The sequence below is a fragment of the Python bivittatus genome, unplaced genomic scaffold (genome assembly GCF_059951505.1).
Source record: "Python bivittatus isolate LINGU-HERP-01145 unplaced genomic scaffold, Pbiv_v1 ctg000980_np1212, whole genome shotgun sequence".
In the NCBI taxonomy this organism is placed as follows: domain Eukaryota; kingdom Metazoa; phylum Chordata; class Lepidosauria; order Squamata; family Pythonidae; genus Python; species Python bivittatus.
In genome coordinates, this window is record NW_028277125.1 from 17,331,473 (window position 1) to 17,355,908 (window position 24,436).

At 37.1% G+C, this 24,436-nt stretch overlaps 1 protein-coding gene across 1 annotated transcript in view; it reads left to right on the forward strand.

Annotated features, from left to right (window-relative positions):
* The first annotated feature begins 827 nt into the window (after positions 1 to 827).
* BCHE (butyrylcholinesterase) overlaps positions 828 to 24,436 on the forward strand; it is a 52,352-nt gene continuing 28,743 nt past the window's right edge. The window contains exons 1-2 of the mRNA XM_007433589.3: positions 828 to 972; positions 8,420 to 9,947. Of these exons, the coding sequence (XP_007433651.2) occupies positions 8,425 to 9,947 (1,523 nt within the window). The 5' untranslated portion in view covers positions 828 to 972; positions 8,420 to 8,424. The remainder of the gene's footprint in view (positions 973 to 8,419; positions 9,948 to 24,436) is intronic.

The following is a 24,436-nucleotide window of genomic DNA, read 5'->3' on the forward strand; positions in this document are numbered from 1 at the left end:
TTCAAAAAATATGTAATAATACCTTTCCTTTCCTTTCCTTTCCTTTCCTTTCCTTTCCTTTCCTTTCCTTTCCTTTCCTTTCCTTTCCTTTCCTTTCCTTTCCTTTCCTTTCCTTTCCTTTCCTTTCCTTTCCTTTCCCCAACAGCTGAGACTCTGTCATTATGTTTGTACCCATTTTTAACTCTTATGAATACAAGATCTGTATTTTATGCACATCGTGCAATATCTCTTCCTTCCTTCCTTCCTTCCTTCCTTCCTTCCTTCCTTCCTTCCTTCCTTCCTTCCTTCCTTCCTTCCTTCCTTCCTTCCTTCCTTCCTCCCTCCCTCCCTCCCTCCCCCTTCTCTTAATACACTTATTTTTCTCCTTGAATATTTCTCTTCTGTTTTCTCCCCTGTTTTCTTCTTAAAAAAAAAAAAAAAAAGCAAAGCAAAGCAAAGCAGAAGCAAAAACAAAAGCAAAAGCAAAATAAAATAGAAAATACATAAAATGTGATGTCTGTTTAGGACCCATCACATTTTCTGAAGTCCAAGAACATAATGCGATAGTTCCTTTATTCTTATCTGTGAATGGAACAGAACAAAAGTAAACATGTGGGGAAGTACAGTCATCTTTCCTTGGACTATTTTCTTATACAGAAAAAAAAAAGGGGGGGTAGCTTTTTCAAACTAAAAGCTTTTTCATTTCCCCTTTTCTAAGAAATCAAAGAAGTTTGAATGCTCAAATCCCCTACTTGTGCTAACTCTCAAGTCTTTCAGCTATTTTGAACAGATGTCAGATGTAAAGACCGCCTGCCTTCAGATCAAATTGCTGTTGCCAAGTCTCGCGAGCACTGTCCTAAACAGTTGATTATAATGTCAGCAGTCCAATTTGGAAGCTTTATAGAAGCAGCTGAACACTGCAGTTTCCTGAAGTATTAAAGAGCTTTGCTTTTTTTTTTTTAAAAAATTGGCTTCTGTATAATACGAATTGGGGTAAGAGATTCTCTATTTACGTTGATCTCTATCAGCATAAGTTATAGTTAAGCTTGATATGTATAGAATTGCACTCTACTAAAATGCTACATTCTGTCCATTTGTTGCTCTGCTGGGAATGCAAAGTTTATTCTGAAAATGGAAACGATGGAACAAGTAAGCAGGCAGGTGTATTGAATGATAGTATTATTCAATGGGTTTAAACTGAACTTTTTTTAAAAAAATCATTTATTAATCCAACCATCTTCTGAATTTAAATTAATGTTACATTGCCTTTTGTATAGATTTCTTGGTTGACTGGAGATTTACAAGGAGAGGAAACCATCACCGAAATCCATTTGTATTGTTTCACTGAATTAAATATATTGAAATACATTCTGCTTAACTTCCTTGGAGTAAGGCTAAATGGAAACAAATCTTTAAAAATAAATATATCTAAACCTGTATCTCAATCTGGATGCCATCTGAAAGAAACCTTCTAAGCGCTTTTAATCTTATGAGAATGAGATAGATTTGCTTTGAAATTCTTTGGGTTAGTATGAGTCAATTTAACTACAACTATTGATAGCTGCTGAGAGAGAGAGAGGGGGAGAGAGAGAGAAATATACATAACTTTAACTTCAGGACAACTATATGCTAAGATGCAAATATGTGGACTTGGGATATGGTTTCACCTGAACTGCTAATCTGATGGGAAATTAAAATAGTTCAAAAATTGTTACATAGACCATTTGGTATGTGCAGCATTATGACAGGTTGCAGGATATGTAGTTGATAGCTGACATTGGCTGCCAGCCAGCACATTGCTATATGTACTTGTGTTCATATTAATAGAATTACAGTCTATGAAATGTACCATTTTGTTTGAGCACCATTTCAGATATAGCTAGAGACCAATGAACATTTGGATAGGTTTTCTTTCTTTTTCTAATTTGCAACTATCTTTATAAACCAAGGAAGAAGGACTTCACATGCAATTCTTTTTCTTTTTCTTTCTTTTTCTTTTCAGTGCTGATTCCTTCATCCAAGCACAGGGCTCTGAATATTTTGTTTGTAAATATTTTGCTTGTAAATGCAACTAAACAGCAGGCGTTCTCTAAGAACGCTGTACTTACTGAATTTGGGGTACTAATTTGGGAGTACTCTCTAGATGTTGAAAATAGCTGTACTTACTGAATGTGTAACTTTTCTGTGAATGGTAGTTGTTTTTTTAAAAAAACACATGAAAGCCAGATTCTGTACTCCACACACTTACTTGTAAATAAGCCCATTCAATTTTGTGGGATTTAAATATGGTATAATGCAGAAAAGATGCAGAACAGTGTTTCAACAATTTTCCCCTCACCCACTTAAGTAAGTTAAATAGATATTAATTTTGATTCGTGACTTATACTACAAAGCAGTTTGTAATTAAATATGTAGTTTAGGTTTCAATCCAATGCACGTTTACCTGGCAGTAACTGCCATTACACTTAGTGGTACTTGCTTCCAAGTAGTCATATCCATGATCATCTCATCTTTTTCCTTTCTAGATTTTCTTATGAGAAAAAGAATGGATTACACTTTTGGTAAATCTAAGCATTTACAACTCAGATCAATATCTTTCAACTACATGCTTGTGTAGTTTACTATAACACTGAACCCAATCAAGCCCTTAAGTGTTTAATATTGAGAGAAGTATATAGCCTTGATATTTCGGGGCCATGTTTTCCATTATGTGCAGCACCTCTCTACTTCTTCTCTAAGAATAATTACCATCAAAACACAGAGATTTACCTATGAGTAGAGACAAATAAGACTGTGTTGTAATTTTTTTAAGTAAGGAAGTTACATCTTCCTTCCTTCCTTCCTTCCTTCCTTCCTTCCTTCCTTCCTTCCTTCCTTCCTTCCTTCCTTCCTTCCTTCCTTCCTTCCTTCCTTCCTTCCTGGTAATGTATGATTTCCCCCCATTTTTATTGTTATCTAAGTGCTTAGCAGTTCTCCAAATGAATGCTTTAAGGTTGCCACTCTCATCTCCGCAATCAAAGACTGGGAAATGAATGAAGCATCATTGTCCTATTTAACAGACGTGCATCTTAGATCAGAAAAAGGAACCCCTTCTTTGTCATGCTTTAGATGTGACAGGTTTATTCCCCAGTAGCTCTTCCCACTGAATATATATGGTTAGGTATAATTAAAAGGGGATATGTTTAAAAGTGTACATATAAAAGAAAAATACTGAAATTTGATTGGTAATGCAGTGACCAGCAAATATAAAATAGGGCCTCAACAAAAGCTTTCATATTTAATCTTGAACAGTTACATCTGCTCTTAAGCTTGCCACTCCATACTGATTGTCAGCCCCACTCAGTAGACCAGACCAGGAATCAACTCACATGAAGGCTAAGACTACTTTTATTGAGACTGGCTATAATGACAGAATCTTGCAAGTCTAATTATACTGTACTTCCTCTTCTTTTTTATATTCTAGTGAATTAGTGAGCTGTCTGCCCAAGTCTCTTCCCAATGTTATCTGATCATGGTTCAGGACTTTAAAAATGTTTTAGCCTCTTTTGCTTAGGTAATGATTCTTACCTAAGCATTTCCATCAAGGTCATCTTCCTTACTCTCTACTTAATGGGGACTTGGAGTTCCCTGGCTAATGAAAGTCATCATAGCCTTTCTCTGGACTTGCTGAATTGAAAATGCAAGAATTATCTGGAGAATGGAATCTGGGTGTGTTTTGCTTTAATCAGCTCCCCTCCTCCTCCTTATGATAAAAAACACAAGAAACCATCTTATATCAGTTCAGGCTCTTTGTCCAACTGTGTGATCAACAGTAGCAACTTTGTAGGGCCTCAGATAATATTTCTTCTCAGTATCTGCTGCATGATACTTGGGACCAGAAACCGAACCTTGAAATGTGCTTTACCACTGAACTAGGGTCAGATTTATTTTAAAAAATGATGGTGTATTTGTCAGGGTTATTTGAGATGCCTTACACATATTGTTTGAAATGGAAAAGGCAGGATAGACTATTAAGAATCAATATATGCACATTGAAGTCTCCTTTCCCAGCCTTGGAAATGAACCCTAGCCTTCATTAGTCAGAGCTGTTGCTTTTGCATAGCTGAAGATACAAATCATTAAACAAATTTCCAGACATGAGAATTCCCTCATGATTGGACATGTGTCACTCTCACACTTATTAAAGGATAGCATGATAGAAGAAAAACAAAATGCCTTTGCATCCAGTAATGAGAAAAGAGCTTTGGGTACCATATTTTTATCTGGCATCCTTGTGATGTTTGACTCTATTTCCATTGGAAAAACATTTCGTAGAAGTAGTAACATTTATTCAGTTACTGCTGAACAATTTACAAAATATACAACAGAAAAGTCAAATCAAATAGATGAGATAAAATACAATCATAGCAAGGAAATTCTATAATAAAATAGGCGAATACAATAATGTGTATTAATAAACTGTGCAAGTATATGTCTAAAAGACTACGGTAGATGGAGTAAAAATGTACATCACTTAAAACAAAATAAGTAGGATGATTGCAGAATCTGCATATTAAATCTGAAGTAGAGCATAAATCAGAAGTGGCTGTTCCTGGGACCAGTTATGCCTTATCTTCATTGCAGCATCACAAAAATTGGTTACTGAGCAAATAATGAAGGGTTTCAAATCTTCTAGAAGTTGATTCACATAGAAGTTGTCTGGCCTTCCTGGGAATTTATGTATTAGAGGCCGAATATAAGTAGACCTAATATTCCTGTAAAATTTACAGTGTAATTATACATGAGAAATGGACTCAATCTCCTTCTCACCACATGGCAGCTAAACGTGGTTGATGGGGCCTTGAGTATCTCCCTTATAGCAATGCAGATGGTAAGATATTATATCTAATTTTGAAAAACATTATCCTCACCCCAGGGAAAGTTAGATTCTGTAGACATTTTGCTGGTTCCCAAATGCCTTGTTTATCCAATTTCTGCCATATTTAGAGCAACCTCTTATCATCTCCTTTATCCTTTGGGTGAGCAGTTATTTGGCCTGGTCAAACCCTAGAGAAATTAGGAACAGTGCAGAAAGTCTGTCACTTCTGTTGTCTTGCTCCCTGGAAAGAGGTGGTCCATGCTTCTCATCCTGAAATCAAGTTTGAGGATCGAGTCCATTCAAAATCACATTTATATATTCCAGATATTCCCTAGAGCAGTTTTATTATGCCCAAACCTGAACAGCATACAAAGCATGCACATGTTGTTCCTGTAAGATCTTCAATGCGTAAAGATTAAAGATAATGCTCCATACTTCTTTATGGAAAGCCCCAAGTGGCTTTACATAAAGTTTACTTTTCCTTTCAGTCCCTTCCTCAATACTTGGCCTGTATCATATGGCTTTTTATTTGCTCTTGCATTCAACTGAATCAGTGCAATATTGTCTCTGCTAATCCTCCTCTGTCCTTCAGTTCCTTTGATGCTGTCACATACTTAGGAAGCACTTCAAGCAAAAATGTTCCTATTTTCTACTCTTAGCTTTCAGAATCTTAGCAGGCAACAAGCAAAACAGCCCTTCAAGAATTGCGCAGCTGTATTTTCTACAGAAATTAACTCTGCTCCTTTTAAGGATAGAAGCATTGCTCAGATGACTGGAGAACAGATTGTTTAAAATGACAGTAATGAGGACCTAGAATACTTTTTTTTTTTGCCTTTCCCATATCTTTCAAGAAGAAATTACTCAAAATGTCAACGTCACTGCATATTATTATGGAGTCTTTTTCCTATGTTTTTACTAAGAACATAAAAATATGACTTTCTAACTATTATTAAAGCATTGACTCCCAAAGTATGGATAAATTAGATACATTACAAAACACAGTCAATAGGGGTTACACATCCACACATGCATATCTACATTTACACAAAAATACACAAAAAGGGATAACCATTTCTAGCAAAACAATTTAGTATGAAAATACAGTCTGTCTTAAAAGGTCCTTATTTTTCTATCTGTTCTGTTCTGTTCTGTTTTGTTCTGTCTAACATTGACTTCATAAAATGTCCATCGTGCATTAAAACAAATGATTTCAGCTTTTCTAAGATCACCTGTTTGAACAAAGTTCTCCTGTGCCAATCGTGCATTATTTCCAATTTATGGCTGTTTTCTGACTTAACTGCAACTTTTATGTTCATATAAAATTAAGACCCATTTATTAAAAAAAAAAAAAAAGTTTAAAAATCTTTTTTTTTAATTGATAAGCTTGAAAGGGAGCTTTTATATCATTCAATTAACTCCTTTCAATGGACATCTCCAACCATTTCTGAATCGATTAAATCAAATCTAATAAACCCTAGTCTTCAGTAGTCAGATTTGCTCATTTGCAGAACTCTAGATGCAAATCACATAATTAACTGACTTTCACACCTAGGGATTTCATCCTTCCTTTGCCATTCACCAGTGAGTTTGGAAGTACCATTTAGAAGAACTAAGCTATGGCTGGTGTGGGTCTTCCAGGCTGTGTGGCCGTGTTCTGGAAGTTTTGTTTCCTAACGTTTCGCCAGCATCTGTGACCGGCATCTTCAGAGAGCAGGAGCACAGACAGACCTGCCCTCCGAAGATGCCGGTCACAGATGCTGGCAAAACGTTAGGAAATAAAACTTCCAGAACACGGCCACACAGCCCGGAAGACCCACACCAGCCATCGTATGCCGGCCGTGAAAGCCTTCGACAATACATAGAACTAAGCTATGTTGCTACTTATCTCCAGATCAATCTTCATTCATCTGCATTTGCAGCTATGTAAGAGGCTCCTCTAATACATGTATGAAAGACTTCAGTTAGTTTATTGACTATTCTTATGTGACTAGTATGAAGCGCAGAATCGTAGAAAGTAAGGTTTGGAAGGGAATGCGGGGAACATCATTTCCAACACCTTCCCCAGAACTTGCCTGAGGTTGCTGTCATAACCTAGTTGGCTTGCTATCTCCAAGCCAGTATGATGTGGAAAAATGTCTTGATAGCAAGTAGAAAGCAAAAAACAAAACAAAAAACACACTTCTGTACACTTATCCTCTTTAATCCAAGCCTGCTTTTATCCCTTGCCTCATGTCCAGAGATTTGGTTACCACAGCAGATGAAGAGGAATGTAATACAATGCCAACTTCTGTCCGCCATTCTTAGAATACTTTACTTTAAATTTCTGTATTATTTTAAAGTTTAACTTATGGATGTTGCCCCAAGGATTACATTCCTTCATTGATGTATGGCAAACCAGTTGTACAGTACCAGAGAAAGGGGCAAAATATAAAACAAGTTGTTCATAGATAGTCCTTGGCCTCATTACAGTACAGATAAATGCCACAAAGAAATATTCTCCCTCCAGTTTTAAAACCACATTCATCTTCTTCCAATCCAGATTCCCTTAATATACATTCAGTGTATATGTTGAATAAATAAAGGGAGAATATACAGACTTGTTGCATTCCTTTGCCAGCCTGGAGCCAGTCGGTTTTGCCATGATCTGCCTGTAGTATATATAGATTTGCAGGATGCATTCTGGGATTCCCATTTTTCTAAGCTGTATCTTCCATACATTGACATGGTTGACATGTTTGAAAACCTTTTATAATCAATGAAGCGCATACTGACTTCTTTTTGGTATTCCATGGCTTTCTCAATTATCCAGTATGCATCAGCAATAATGTCTCATGTTCCTTGGCCTTTTCTAAAGCCATCTTAAACATCTGGTGTCTCCTTTTCCATGCAGGGCTCTAATCTGTGTTGGATAATCCCAAGCATTATTTTGCTAGCATGTGAAATTATAACTAGCTATACACATTCCCAAATAAAAGTCATATTACATAATATTTGTAGCTCAGACTTGTTAGCTACTCCTTAGAAATAAGTGGATCACTGAAGCAGACTTGCTTCAATACTTGCTTCCCCTAGATTTTCCAGGTTTTATTAGATTCCAACCTTTATAAGCACCTCAGGAACGATCTTTCTTAGATCATTTTCATAGCCCTGGTACCCTTTGTTCACAACAAATAAACAAACGATTTCCGCCTCCAACACAGGGAGGAACTGGGCTTGTGAGTGAGTCTGTGTGACAAAAGTGCATTTCAGTGAAGATGCATATTCACAGTTAGACTCTGGCGGCTGGCTGCTGGCTGACCATCAGTGAAAGTGGCAGTGTTCAGTTTAGCCAAATTGAAGTGGTGGTGTTGGTGGCGATCATATTAACGTTTCTCCACTTCTGTTTGGTTATACAGTACTTTGTAAATAATGATGTTGGGACAGTTTCCCAACTGGACTGTCTTTGAGATGCATTTTCTTTGAGTGCAGCTGCCATGTTGTCAGTCTCTTGAGGTTGTACAACACAGCTCCCCAATGCAGTACTTCACTGCATTTCTGCATCTGAAAGTTCTGCTTAAACTCTTTCTTTTTCTTTTATTTCAGAGTTCATGATGCACACCAGTGGAATGGGCAGCCACACAAAAATCCTCATGTGGTTTCTTCTGTTCTATATGTTCATCAAGAAGGCGTTCCCTACCGGGGATGACACCATCATTGCTACTAAGAATGGAATGGTCAAAGGCGTCCAGTTACCTGTGCTTGGTGGAACAGTAACTGCATTTCTTGGGATCCCTTTTGCAACACCGCCTATTGGTAGACTGCGTTTCAAAAAGCCACAACCTCGAGAAGAATGGAAAGGAACCTGGGATGCCACCAAGTATGCCAACTCCTGTTTTCAGCTCCTAGATAATACTTTCCCTGGCTTTGCAGGGTCAGAGATGTGGAATCCAAACACAAGGCTTAGTGAAGACTGCCTTTATCTCAATGTATGGGTTCCGTCTCCCAAGCCTAAAAATGCAACAGTCATGGTATGGATCTATGGGGGTGGCTTCCAAACTGGGACATCCTCATTATCTGTTTATGAAGGCAAGTTTCTAGCCCGTGTGGAAAGAGTCATTGTTGTTTCAATGAATTATAGATTAGGGCCTTTGGGATTCTTGGCTTTGCCAGGAAATGAAGAAGCCCCAGGAAATGTGGGTTTGTTTGATCAAAGGCTAGCACTTCAGTGGATCCATGACAACATAGAAGTCTTTGGTGGCAATTCCAAAAGTGTGACATTATTTGGAGAAAGTGCTGGAGCGGGGTCTGTTAGCTACCATATTCTTTCTCCTCAAAGCTATCCTCTCTTCACTAGGGCAATCATGCAAAGTGGAGCTGGAAATGCCCCTTGGGGTGCAATTCTACCATCTGAAGCAAGAAGGAGAACTCTAGTTCTAGCTGAGCTCCTCCACTGTACTAGCAAAAATGAAACTGAGATCATTTTTTGTCTTCGGCACAAAGATTCCCAGGATATATTGGAGAAAGGATTAGCTGTTTTAACTTACACTAGTCTTATAAATTTGTATTTTAGTCCCGTGGTTGATGATGATTTTCTCACCGATATGCCAGCATTATTGCTGAAAAACGGGCACTTTAAACAAACACAGATCTTGATAGGAGTGAACCAAGATGAGGGCACAGCTTTCCTTGTGTACGGTGCACCTGGCTTCAGCAAAGATAACAACAGTCTTATCAATGAAATAGAATTCCAGGCAGGTTTGAAACTTTCTTTTCCAGGATTAAATGAAATTGGATTGGAATCTATTGCTTTTCACTATGCAGACTGGGAAGATGAGAAGAATATTTTCAATTATCGTGAAGCCATGGATGATATCATTGGGGATTACAATTTCATATGCCCTGTGGTAGAGTTCATAAAACAATTTGCCTTGGCAGGGAACAATGCTTTTTTGTACTTCTTTGAGCACAGATCTTCAAAACTTCCTTGGCCAGAATGGATGGGAGTTCCACATGGTTATGAAATTGAGTTTGTATTCGGACTGCCTCTAGAGCGAAGAGTTAATTATACCAAAACAGAGGAAGCACTGAGCAGATCTATGCTGAAGTACTGGGCAAATTTTGCAAAAACTGGGTAAGGGCTGTTTTATTTTACAATGCGGTAACTTTTCTTGCTATTTTTGTTCGAAAACTGAAAGTATTTTTCAGTGCCAGCTTATTAGAATGACATCAGGCTATCCCTGCTCCATTAATAATATTAATATAATTGTTCCCAGATAGTTGCAGTGATGTTAAAAATAATAGGGAATACTGATATTGTCATCAGTGATAGAGTATAATATTTGCAACAGACAGCAGTAAGAAACTGCTAGTTATCTCTCCAGGCAAGATGTCCCAATACTTCCAAAAGCTGACAGTGTTGGATTAAATTATAACAAGATGGAATATGCTTTAACATTATTAGTCATCCACTGTCTAACTTTCAAGAGAACTAAACCTTGATTTGTCATCACAACAGCTGGTGCAATTGAAGGCCAGTGTTTCAAGTTGCAAAGTATTATATTTTCTGTGCCCTCAGCCTTTCTACCATCATGTTCTTTGACACACAAAGGGGAAAATTTGAAAGACAGGGAATAACAGTATGAAATGACCTTTAGCGCCAAGGCACTGAATTTATATACATGAAACATAACAAAGTAGAGATCCCATGCATGTACCGTCTGTCTGTTCACCCATCCACCCATCCACATATATGAATGTGGTGGCTAAGAGTGGGTCATGGTGAACATGTACCTTTAAGGGGCAATCTGAGAGACATCCAATAATCAGTGAATGAATTCCTGAATTTGTTACATCAAAGATCTCCTGATGATTTTCTCAATAACCATGCCATTAATATTCTTATCATTAATTTGTCTTAAGATTACCACTTTAGACAAATTGCATGGTACGGAATAAAAAAAAAAAATGAAATGCTAATCCAATTTTCAGAGTACAGATTTTTAAGAGATAGGCCAGAAACTTGTATTGTAGGAGTGCAGTGTATCTAGATCAATGGTATGTAACAGGTGAAGTTGCTTCGCTTTTTTTCCTCCCATTTTCTTTCCTATATAAAAATTCATGCAGAGACATCCACATTCATCTAAAAGCTGACATATCAATCAACTTTGATTTTCCTAAGGTTTCTCCCCCACTCCCCCCCATTTCCATATCAGTTCATTGGCTCTCTTTGAAAAGAAAATTAGAGAAAACATGCAGAGTATAGTTTCTGGAATTCTTTCCAACCCTTTTATCAACAGTCGCCATTGAATGCATTTCGTGTTTGCACATACATCTACATGTTGTGGGTGTGTGTGTGTGAGAGAGAGCGAGAGAGCGAGAGAGTGAGAGAGAGAATAGTTTTAATCATGGTAGGTTCACATGTGTTGCATTTCTCTCTCTCTCTGTATCATTGCTCTTCCCTCATGTTTCATCTATATTTGTGTTTAAGTTGCACTGGGAAGCACAGGGTGGCTACATATACTCAGCTCAGTCGAAGGGAGGAAGAATGGGGTTGCTTCTCCCATTGGGTTCCATTGAAGATTGTTTTCAGGATTTTTTTTTTCTACAGCCCCAGCTGTATGCTACCCAATGTTGCACTTGGTCTTTCTTTTGCCAGTTTCCCTTCCCCAGAACAGTTTTCAGAGATGGAGTAGCACTTTCCCATTTGAAAGTGGTGCATGATTTGGAGATCTTCCTGGTCTCACAGTTCCTGAACGGCTGTGGCCAGGAAGACCTTTGCATAGCTTTATCTGGTATGCCAGTTGTACCCTTTCTTAGAATAGAAGGCCTTTCAGACCATCACTCACAGCCTAGTCACCTCACAGCTCAATCACTGCAACACTTTTTACATGGGCCTGTCCCTAAAGACCACCCAGAACTGGCCCAGACACAACGGCATGAGAGTGGCGGGCCTACCTCAGTAAGCCCATGCAAAAGCCCTGCTTTGTAGGCTGCACTGGCTGACAGTTTGCTTCAGGGCATGATTCAAGGTGCTGGTTATGACCACCAATCCCTATATGGCATAGGCCTGGCTACTTGAGTGACTGCTTGTCTCCTGTGGTATCAGCAAGGCTTCACAATCCAACACAGTTGGAACACTCTGGTTTCCTTTGCTTAGGCAGTGCCATCTCTCAGGACCCCAGAAGTGTGCCTCTCTGTCATGGTCCCTGCCTCTGAAATGAGGTTCCCCCAGAGATCTAGGTAGCTCCCACCCTGTTGGCATTCCAAAGGGCCTTAAAGACCTGGTGGTTCTTCTAAGCTGTGGACTAGGATGGTTGTAGCCTCTTGTTGGGTGCATGATGTGTTTGTTGCTGATGGGATTTGCCATATTGTTTATTGTTACATGCTTTATTCTTTTGATTGCATTTTGGGGTTTTCTTTTTAAGCCGTGAAATGCCCAGAGCCAATTGGTGTTGGGTGGTATCAAAGTCAAACAAACAAATCCTGCTAATGGACAGATTCCCAACCCCTTTCTTTCCAACATTCTGTTAAGTTGGGAAGAATAAATATGGTATGCACCTTTGTCTGTGCTACTTCGAATTCATGTGCATATTTCCTAGTGCACATGTTTCATACAATGTCTTGTTGCATGCTAACACTTTTATGTGTGTTTTCCCACCAAAAGAAACATGTTGCAATGTTAAGGAAAATGTGACAATCAAAGTATATCTGCTTTTGGCTTTGCACATTTTCACTCATGCAAATCAGATGAATATCTCCCCTTCTCCTATTTTTGCATCAAATTCTCCCAATATGCAAAATTCAAGGGGTAATTTTGCAAAGCGCAGAAGCTAACAGTATTTTCCATACTTGCCACAAACTGTCTTTTTAGGTCATGGGCAACAGCAACTTGAATGATAGCATTTATTTGTCTTCCTAGGATGCAAAAGTAATAAGATTTTGACATTCACCATACCCTGCTAGTTAATGTTAGACTCTCAGCAAACATAACTGTAGCCTACATTTGAAATTGTATGAAGACTCTTGACTTTAATATTTTCGAACAAAAATACTCACCCTCATCACACTTATTTGTCTGGAAAAATAACAGTGCTGGAGAAAAATAGAACTATTCAGCTCTACAATCAGCATTTTTCTATCTGTAAATAAGACTGGGCTCCCTATCCAGATCACATAAATATAAACAGTGCTGTTGCTATAGCTCTTTACACAATAAGAGATTTCTCCTTTGTCTCATGCTGTCACTTTTGTAGTATAACAAATGGGATTTTCCCCCAATAAAATATTCTGACAGCCTTTTTTTTTTTTTTTTTGGTCTGAAGATAGCCTAATTTTGAAGGAAGTTTTACACTTCTTTGGAAGCACAGCTTCTCTATGTAGATTCCAGTAAATTGTCAAAGCTTAGGTCTTTAGTTTTGGAAGAGAGTAACTCCCTTTTAGATCATTGATTGCCTTACACCCAAATAAATCAGGATTTTTAAAGCAAAGTGGCTTGTAGCACATTATTTTAAAAGATTCCAAATTATGTTAGTGGTGACACAAAAATGACATGACAATGACAGAGAGGGAGGCAGAATAATTTGTACCAAGCTTCTAAATAATAACTTCTTATCTGCTCATACATTAGTTTGTTTTCAGAATCACAGAACTCTTTTAGAATTCTCTCTCCAGTGGTCTGTAGCATCCCTGGCTTCCCTTGTTTCAACTAAATCCCAAAAAAACTTGTCTTATTGGGTTTTTTCAGACTAGGAAATACTGGGAGGTAAAGAAGCTTCAGTGTGATGGAAATATGTGTGACCAAAACCTCAGCACCATTGAAAGCCCCTGCAACAACTTGCCACAATAAACAAAGCTCAAAATATCAAGAGAAATTCAGAAGAAATTCTCAACTACCCTGAGAAAAATGTAGGAAAACAAAATCCTCTTTTGCAGGATTTTAAAACTTCAGAAAATTTAAAGGGGATTTTGGTACAGCATTAACCTTATTCTCAAAACTATTTAGGCAATAAACACTAATAGGGATGAATAAATGTTCCCCATTATCATTAATCATAAGATCTTTCTCCATCTTCCCGAAAAATATTTGAGATTTGCCTGTCAAATGCTAAAAAAACAAACAAACCCCTCCCCCTCAAAGTGTGTCATTCCTTCCCCAGAAGTCATCACACTGAAAAGGAAATAGAAGAGCAACGTCCTGCTTCACCACAGTTTTGGACAACTTCAGGAACATGATGAACATGATGAAACCTCAAAACTGCAGGAGATTCAGAGCCAAAGAAACTGCTTGTGTACAAAGAAAAGTTTCTTAAACGTAGCATGTCTACTTAGCTACTTTTGTGTAGCTCCTCTGATTTATCCAAATGAATAACAGCTGTCATGGGACAGATTTTATGGTGCCTGATAATTTTCCAGATGAGTGCTGGAGAAAATCTTGGTAACAAAACCTTGTCTTGTTACCCAAATCCTGTCCATTGGGTTCCAATATGGTTTTGGATCCCTGTGCATCCTTGAGTCAGAACTGACTTCTTGATTGACTGATATTGGCTTTCATCTGCTAATGTTGCAGAACAAGACAGATATCCCAAGTGAATGAAATATAAATCCCAAATCTTTTTCTGTCCCCCTGAACAACCCTGAAAAATTAGCAGAAGAGAGGGAAACAATGCCCTTTTTTTAATCTGATGGAAGAGGTAAGGATGTAAAGGAAGGGGGAAAAAACAGCTCTCTGATTGAAAGAGCTTTCCAGTAAAAATCATTGGACAGGACGTCACATTTTGCCTGTTTCAATAGAGTCTCGGGTTTAAGAACGTACACAACATTCACTGCAGGAAAGATTTTCTGGGAAAAATTTAACCCTTTGTAAAGCATCTTTAATCTTCTGATGTGCATAATCCCAAAGAATAAAAGAGATAGATGATCCCCCACATAGATGTGAACAAATACGAGAAATGTGAAAAATGGATGAAATAGTGTTCTATCTGATATTAATGGCCAAGGTAAAGCAAGTTTATTTTGAGAATGGCTTCACTTTTCTGTTGGGCTTGAATTTTCATTCCAACTGTTAGTCAACTCAAATCAGTTGATAACTGTAAAAATTAAAGGGGGGAAAGTTGGAAAGGAAAATTAATTCAACCAGTGGGAGGATCGGTAGAGAAGTCCCAGATACCTATATGATCAGATAGGGTTTCTCACACTTGAATTTTATGTAAAAATACAAGGGGTGTATCTGTGTGTGTGGAAAGCAAGTGCTAGAAGGATTTCAATCACAAGTCACTTCAATTGTTTTGTGCTGTACATTTTGCTGCAAATGTTGTTTTAAGCTTCACTTTATGCAGGCCTGATACACATTGGCCGAGAAAAGAACCCAGTTGATGCGACATAGCACATTGTAAAATGCATATGCATATATGTATGTTTGTACACACACACACACACATTTCAAAAACAGCACATCAATTGTCTCACCCATGAAGTCAATCTAAGTGTTCTTTCATTTATTGTTAAATTAGTTGACAGGTAGTATTTATTTCAAGCAAACACTGAGAATCTGCATTGTCTGTGAGCACTGAAAAATCATAACTATTTATGGGTAGATGAAATAAATTCCACTTACAGACCCAAAGAACAGGTGATTTTCATCTTTCAGCAAGAAACATTTACTTAAGAGTCATTGCTTTTTAAATAAGTTTTAATAACTAACATTTATTATTGTTTGAACCTGTAATTTCCCCAATATTGCTGCTATGAATAAGTCTGAATGCTTCATACAACAGTGTGATTTTTAAATGGGTTCTATTTATTTTATTTAGAAAAACTGTGCCTTAATGCCATCTACTAAAACTCCTTAGCTCAGAAAATAGCCTGATCTATTTTGTGGTACTCTAGCTTATCCAAATTCTGGAGCGTAAATCAGGAAAAAAATGCTTGTCCATTGTTTAGCCATGGGAAAATCATAAACACTTTGGGAATGAGTTTCTTCTAATGCTATGGAATGTTCAGATTGAAGACATTATAAATGGAAGAAGCATGCCAAATTTCATTGAACCGGAGCCAAGAAATGTTGAATTACAATGCCTTTAAAATCTGTTAAACTGCCTTTTTAAACAGAATGTAATATTTGCAACAGAAAAAAAAAAGGGATTCTATAATGTCAATTATCTGAGAGATCATAAAACACAATAAAACCTTGATCATGCAACTTATAAAAATTGGAACGAGCTGAGCAAATGGTTAAACTCTGTCAGATACATTTTCTCCTACTCCTGAAACTCTTGTGTTCAGACAAAAGATAGTATGATCACAAGGATTATTCTGGTTTGAGGTTCTTCTTTTCCTTCTTCTCAAGGAGTTTTAAAATGCTATGAAGCATGAAGAAATAGTTTTATTTTTAAACCTTTTTACATTTATTTACTGATCTACTTGTTTGCTTATTTTGCTGAGTGTTGTCATCCTTTCCATCAAACACATTGTAATTCATTTATGCGTTTGCAATTGTTTGTATGCTACTCCAGTCTCATGGCTGTAGGCAGTTTACTGTGTAAATATTTCTTTTAAAAAATAGTAATATAAAGCAGCAGCAACAGCAAAACAAACAAACCAATTTTGCTCCCAAATTAATTCTCAGAGGTACAAGTTAAGTAGGCTTTTGAATTAGTAAGCTAGAGAAACACATTCTACCTTAAAGGAGTTTAAAAACAACAAGGCACATCATTTTATTCCATCCAGGATTTGGGATTTGTGCCATGGTGATGCCCAGCCTGAGTAAATAAATACTACTACTTACATTTCTCTTTCAGTTTCTATAGCTAAAATAAGCTAAGGCAGGATGATAAGTTCACAAGATAAATATTTAATAGTGCAATCACATATGTGTTGGGCCTATGCACTTTTTGTTTCATAGGTGACATTATCTGCCTCAATATTTGAAGCGATTGAACAATGTCCACTTCATTTAAGAAGAACAGCATGTCACCTTAATTGACTGCTTTGCTTCATATGCGCTTCACACATACAGAAGACCATTCCACAGAAGCAGCTGAACTGAAGCAGCCCAGCTGCTCAAGGTCCAGGAAGTCAATATAACTGTTTCTGACTCTGCTTCTATTCAAAATCATATTTGACTCACCTCATCTCTTGTCCAACAAGAGGTTTTTTTTCTTTTTCGAGATGAATGAGCATATAATGTCAACATTAAATAATTGATCCAGATGATGATGATGATGATGATGATGATGATGATGATGATAGGAAGTACAAAGTGGACCCATTCTACATAAGAATCCAATCCAAATGGTTGATGAAATAAGATTCAACTATGGCACTGGGAAAGTGTTCTCCATCAAATCTGAATGACCTTTCCAAAGTTCTCTCTCTCTATTATGTACATACTGTGCTAAAGACCAAATGCATCCTCAGAGATTTGGTTTCAAAAGGGAAGGATAGAAAAGTTTTAACAAGGGATTCCTAACCCATAAAAGGGATAAAAATACCAATTTCTCCACCAGTGGTATCAGGAAATCACTATTATCATCAATAAATATGAAAGGTTTGCACATGTTCATGTATATACTGTGTCAGTAGCAGTTCACTTTTGGAAATTGATAAAGCTATTTTAGCCAGATGAATATTCCTTAGTATTTCTCTTTGACTTTGATTCAAAGCCCATTTTGGTTCTGGTAGATGTTATGAATATTAATCAGAGCAAGTTTTCTTCTATGAGATTATTTTTGGCTCTGATTTCCTCATGATTTATTTTAAATTCAGAGAGCCATGATGACAACTTGGTTCCTTTTTTAAAACATAATTTTATCCTTATTTTTCTTCTTGACTTTTGGTGTTCTTCAGAAAGCTTTTGGAAGTAAATGAGTGACAGTAACTGGTACTATCAATCACAGTCATTGATACACTCAGCAAAGCCCTTGTAAGGAGAAGCTTTATTTATCATGAAGAAAATACTTGTCAACCAGTTTCAAAAGTTGCTTAGGTTATCCCTTTTACATTACTTTAGTTATTATATTTATTCAGCACCATTTTCCAGATACGAGTGAAATTTATTTTTCTTTTTTTTTTTTTTTAAATGCTCTGACAAAAGGACGGACAAATCAGATACAAGAAAAGACAGCTGAAGGAACTCAGCAGCATATCATTGCTATAGCTCTAGAGAAATACCTCATCCACAAGAATTGACAGTCTTGACTTCTTCACATTCTCTGAAGCAAGTCCTTTTTGCAAACTTTAATTGGGTTCTGAGCATTATGTTTTAAGAAACGTTTACATTTTTCTTTGAGGTGGGCATGAAAAAATATCAGTTGTGGGCCATGCTCATTTTTGTCTTAAATTTACCCTTTTTGGCTAGCTGTTCCTTTCTTAGAGAACAAATATTTAAGTGCTACTGAGTACAGATGCACACTCTGAGTACCTACAGAGATGCACACACAGGGAGGAGAATATCAAGTTCAAGTGCCCCTGACCTTTATCGTATTCCTTGTAAATACTATTGTCTGTCCACTTGGCCCCTCTGTCATTATAGGAAGGTAGCCATATTAGTGTATGGTAAAAAAAAAAAAAAAAAGAAGTCTGGTAGCTTCTTTTTTGACTAACACATTTTATTAAATGGCATAAGCTTTCATGAACTACTGCTCACTTCATCAGATGCAGGTATTAGCCATTCTCTCTATATGATGAAGTATGCTGATTATTAATTATGTGACATCGAGTCATTGTTGATTCTTAGTGACCACATAGATACATTTTCTCCATGACAATCTGTCCCTAACCTGGTCTTTCAGGTCTTCCAAAGGCATACCCATCACCACTTCAATTGAGTCCATCCACCTTGATGCTGGTCGTCCTCTTCTTCTCTTTCTTTCTACCTTTCCCAGCACTGGAGCCTTCTCCAGGGAGATAGGTCTTTGAATAATGTGTCTAAAATAGGATCATTTGAGCCTGGTCATTTATGCCTCAAGTGAGAACTCTTGGTTGATTTGTTCAATGATCCGTTGCTTATTTTCTTGGCAGTCTACAATATTCTCAGGAGTCTTCTCCAACACCAAAGTTCGAAACATCAATACTCTTCCTATCCTATTTCTTCAAAGTCCAACTTTCACTTCCAAGAGTGTCAGAAGGAATACCATGGCTTGCATTCTGAGCTTTGTACATATAGACACATCACAGCATTTGAATATCTTTTCCAAGGCTTTCATGGATACTCTACCAAGTGCTAGTCTGTTGTATATTTCTTGACTGCTGGTTCCTTTGCTATTGATGGTTGATCCTAAAGGCAAAATCTAGCCACCACTTCAATATTTTCAGTTAAATTTTAAGGCTGGTTGTTCTACCTATTGTCATTAGTTTAGTCTTCTTTATATTTAATTTTAGTCCCAATTTTCCTGTGGGACTAAATGCTCCTTCACTTTTTATTACTAGAACTTGCAGATCTTTTGCATTTTTGGCTATCAGGGTAGTGTCATCAGAATAGCAGAGAATATTGATATTTCTTCCTCCAGTTTTAAAGCCACACTCATCTTCTTCCAATCCAGCTTCCCCTAATATATATTCAGCATATAGGTTACATAAATAAGGGGAGATTATACTGCCTTGTCACACTCCTTTGCCAACCTGAAGCCAGTCTTTTTCACCATGTTTTGTCCATACTGTGGCTTCCTGACCTGTATATAAGTTTCTCATGAAGTCAATGAGATGTTCTGGGATTCCCATTTTTCTAAGCATATTCCACAGCTTGGCATGATCAACATAATTAAAGGCATTTTAATAATCAATGCACATACTGACCTCTTTTTGGTATTCTTTGGCTTTCTCATTTATCCAGCATGCATCAGCAATAATGTTTCATGTTTTTGGCCTTTTCTAAAGCCGTCTAGAACATCTGGCATCTCTTTTCCAGAAATGGCTCTAATCTGTATTGGATGATTCTAAGCATTATATTTTTAGCATGTGAAGTTAAGGATATTGTATGATAGTTTGCACACTTTGTTAAGTCTCTCTCCCTCTCTCCTCCCCCCCCCCCCCCTCGGCATTAGAATGTAGATTGACCTCTTCCAATCTATTCACCACTGTATTGTTCTCCAGGTTTTCTGGCATGCCTTAGTTAGACCTTCACTGGTTCTTCTGTTGCATGCTATATTTCTGTGGGTTCCTATAACCTTCCAATTTGGTAATGACCAGAATGCTGATCTAACTTCATCTTCTAGTACTAGAGGATCTTGTAAGGAGAGAATACACACTCATTCAAATTCATCCAAGTAATGATATATATCCATGTAAGTATAGACATCTAGCATATAGATATACACTGGTCCATGTTCAAAGTCAGTATACACTAATGAACTATTGTGATGTAAATAAAAAATAATATCCCAGAAATAATAAGCAGAGCTGGAACTAGTTAATACTTAGACGGGAAATGTAAGTGGACTAGCCTGGGAAGTTGAAAAAAATGTCCTGGAAGAAAGCAATGGAAAACAACAATGTGTTCCTGTAGTCACCAAGAGTTAAACTCAGCTGGGGGTGGGGGTGGGGACTTAACTGTGATATTGTTGACAGAATTCTGCAAAATTCTAACCAACTAGAAGCTGAGTTTCATTTCCTGGTCAGCCATGAAATAGATTACCATTTTATCCATATGGTAGGTAGGTAGGTAGATAACTCAATTAATGAAACACAATTGTTATCCTTATATAAATTGCTGTGTCCAATACAAACAAACCATGTTATGTTTTAAAGAAATGGCCTGGTTCCCAGAACATGCTAAGATTTCTATAGGTTCTATAATTTGATAAACCATATACTTTCAAACTCTATTTTAGTTTAGTATAAACCCATGTAAACACTGATATTGTATCAAGTTATCTCTATATGACAACTGTCCATATGTCTCCAGATCTCTTAAACTAGTCTACTTCAGAGTGTGGTACTTATGATATCTATGAGGATATCTTAATCTCCTAGGAATCCACAGGTAGATATGAGATATATTGGAAATACATAGTTCAGACAATGAAAGTCCAGATAGTTCCAGAATCTTTCATTTGGAAAGATATTCTATGACTTGAATTCAGGGACCTATGAACAACACACTAGTACAGTATGTTATTGCTGACTTCATACAAGGAAGACTTGCTTTTCCCTGCCAATGAATTCTCCTCATGCATCAGATTAACCTCCAACTTCTGAGCAAGTTGATCTTCTAGAATGACCAAGGTTAGCAACAAGCATGATGTTATATATAGGACTGCATGCCCTAGTTTTACCTCTTAAAGAAAATCAAGCAAATTATGTCAGAAAGGAGCTCTGGAAGCCCTCCATATCTAGGTTTGTCCACATTTCTTACTGATGACACAATCTCTGTATTTTAGATGCTGTGATATATGAGGGAGGGAAGAAGAGAGAATATATGGAATGGGATAGAGAGGGAGGGAGGACAATGTGAGAGATGAAGAAGATTTTTAGTTTCTTAATGACTGATTTAGAATTTTAATTTTTAATTTTTAACCTGATTTTATGGTACAGAACTATTGTTTTATGGGTGCTTAATTGTTCTGACTGATATGTGTGTTTTTATGATTGTGAACTACCTAGCACTGTTCAAAGATTGTAGGATATACATTATTGCAAAATGTATACATAAACAAACTCTGGAAAATACTAAATCTGTTGAATCTGCACCCAAACAGCTCAGGAATAAAGGGTGTACTATTCTTTAAAAAGTTTATTTATTTAAACTTTTTACAAATGGCTCTAGTTACTTTATACATGCAACATACATGCAGTATGATCTTTCTGAAGAGTATTTAGATGATAAGAATATCATTTTTCTCTCTCCTCTCCTCCCCCTTCCCTCCCTCCAAAAATTATTGAACCTTTCTAAGAGATATCTATTTAATCAGCCTTGCTGAGGACGATACAGGTAAAATACCATTGACTTGATCTGTTAAAATAGTGAGGATAAAAACAATAAACTGGAAAATCATTGGAATAAAAAAGCTCCTGTCATTTGGTGTTGAAAGTACTCTTTATGTCCTTCTTTTCATAACAGAAAGTCTGACATACCTATTTAATATTGATAGTAATAACAACTTAGTTGTTGCATAAGTATGGATATCATTATGTAAAAGTATGGATATAGGCATGAACCCAATAACTGGGGGAAAATATTTGGCAATTTATATCAAATTCTGGGTTGTGTTCTGTTAAGCGGTAAGGGAATCTCAACATTAAGGAAACTTGATTTTTTTTTTTTTTTAGATAGATTTGGGAAGCAGCTTGTTGATGTTAGCTAAATTACTGGAGAAAAAAAACCAACAACCTTCAGCAGATTAAGTTTTTTACAGATAGCAAAGTCCAATTCTTTGTTTATAGAAACTGAAGGCAGTATTTCTGTGGAATACCTTGCACACAATTCTGACTCCCAATTGTCACAGGGTGAAAGATCATATGCTTGTGGAACCCAAAACTGAGTCTTGTGAAAGTTCATGCCTAAAAGGAAAAGAAAAAAAAAAAGGAGGGGGGAATGAAGATGACACAGAAGCCTTAATAAAACAACATACTTAGCCTGGTTATTGAATTAAACCACAATGCTTTGAAGTATAAGTAACCCAACAGGCTGGGCTTATACTATATACTAAGCACCCTTCCTCAGGGGAGGGAGGAGGATAAGATTAACAAAGATATGGCCAGCAACATCTGTAATGAACTGTGATGAAACCAAAATGACTACATGCAATGATGTGAATACCACATTTAATTATTTACTAGATTTATATCCTACCTTTTTTTGCTTGGATTACAGTAATGTGTTCTTCCATGACTACCCTTGAAAACTATTTGGAAGCTACAGCTAGTCCAGAATGTGGTTATGTGAGCAATTATGGGTGCAGTTTATCCATATGACTCTCTGTTCTGCAAGTTGCACTGGTTTCTGGGTGCAGTTCAAGGTCTTGGTTACATGACTTGGGACTTAGTTAACCATGGTATCACCTTTCTTCAGTTGTCTCTGCCTGCCTTATAATATCTTATAAGATAGGGTGGGAATGTTACAGGGTGGGCATGTTCCAGGTCCTTCAATGACACAGTGCCATTTTGTGGGATCCCAAATATTTGCCTTCTCTGTTGCCACTCCTATCCTCTGGAATGCCCTTCCCCAGAGTTCCATTTGGTCACATTCGTGTTCTGCTTAAGAAAGGCATTGAAAACCTGTCTTTTCAAACAAAACAAGGGCTAAGGTGTTTTCTGATTACCAAGGGATGACTGGCAAGGGTAGGTTGAAACTGTTTTTTATGTACTTCCATATAGCACTGTTTAATCTTTACACTTTTAGCATCCTATTTGCTTTTATTGAGTTTTTAATGTAAGCTGTCTATTTGGGAAAGTGATTTTATTGAGATGATCCCCTTCATCTTGGGGCCCCATCAGTGCTGTTGCATTTGGACTTCCAATACCATTTGTAACTCATAAATAGCTACCCAGAATCTCTTTGTCTTAAAATAGCAGAAGAAAGAATATCAAAGGCATCAAGGAGGACCTGCATTAATGCAGTTGCTGATAAAAGTTCGGTTAAAGTACAGACATATCCAGTCACCAACATTTTATAACTTAGTCCCCTTTTCTTTGCAATAGTTCAAGGCCTTGTATTTATTTCAGTCACACATGGGAAGTACCAAGGCCTCCAAACCACCTGCTATCTGTATTGACATGTGCTACAAAACTAAGAGCCATCACTTAAAATAGGGTGGGTCACACTCATTTTTCATAGCCTAGGAGCCCCTTGGACCATAACTGCTAAAAATTGGTGGTGTGGTTTTCTACCATTCTGAATCAAGAAGCACATACATCATGCAGTGTAGATCCTAAAATATGTTTAATAAAGCTTTAAGAAATAAAAATAACTTTGAAATTCTGCCAAAACCCAGGAAAATAAAAACCTCAGTCCTTGGGTTTCTCCCAAATAATAAAGTGCAGATAATACCCATTTAGGGGTCACAGCCTCAACTTGTACTTCCATTAGTAGGAAGACGCTTCAGTGCATACACAGAAATCTCTTTTGACATTTCTAGTATCTGACCAGAAATGTTGAAGAAGGATTCTGGGCGCAGCAAGGAAAGGCAGAGAAGCCTCTTCTGCCTATTAGAACTACTACAGGAGGCTTTTAAAGTGAGAAGAAGCAAAAGCAATGCAGCTACTTTCTTTCACTTTTAAAAACCTTATTATCCAAATTTGTCTTAAAAGACAGCTTGAATAAAATACTGTGGCAGTGTAAAGATGTGTAGGATGAAGACATTTTTGCTCATCTCATTGCCATGTCTTTTGAAACTCTTGAAGTTTTTCTTCCAAAGAAGTGGGATAATCTTGAAGTGATTTGCTTTGAATGAAATTAAGGAGGTCCTAGTTTTAAGAAACACAAGGAACAGTTTTAGGATCCAGTCTTTATCAGACAAGATGATTTTCTTTCCTCTTAAACTGTTTGGAACTTGGGATATTGTTGGATCTAAAACAAGCAAACAAATGAAAAACAAAAATATAGAAAATGAACGTTTGTTGAAGCCTAAGTCTTGCATCTCTTACAATGACAGAGTCCTTATTCTAAGGACTTAACCTTAAATGGTG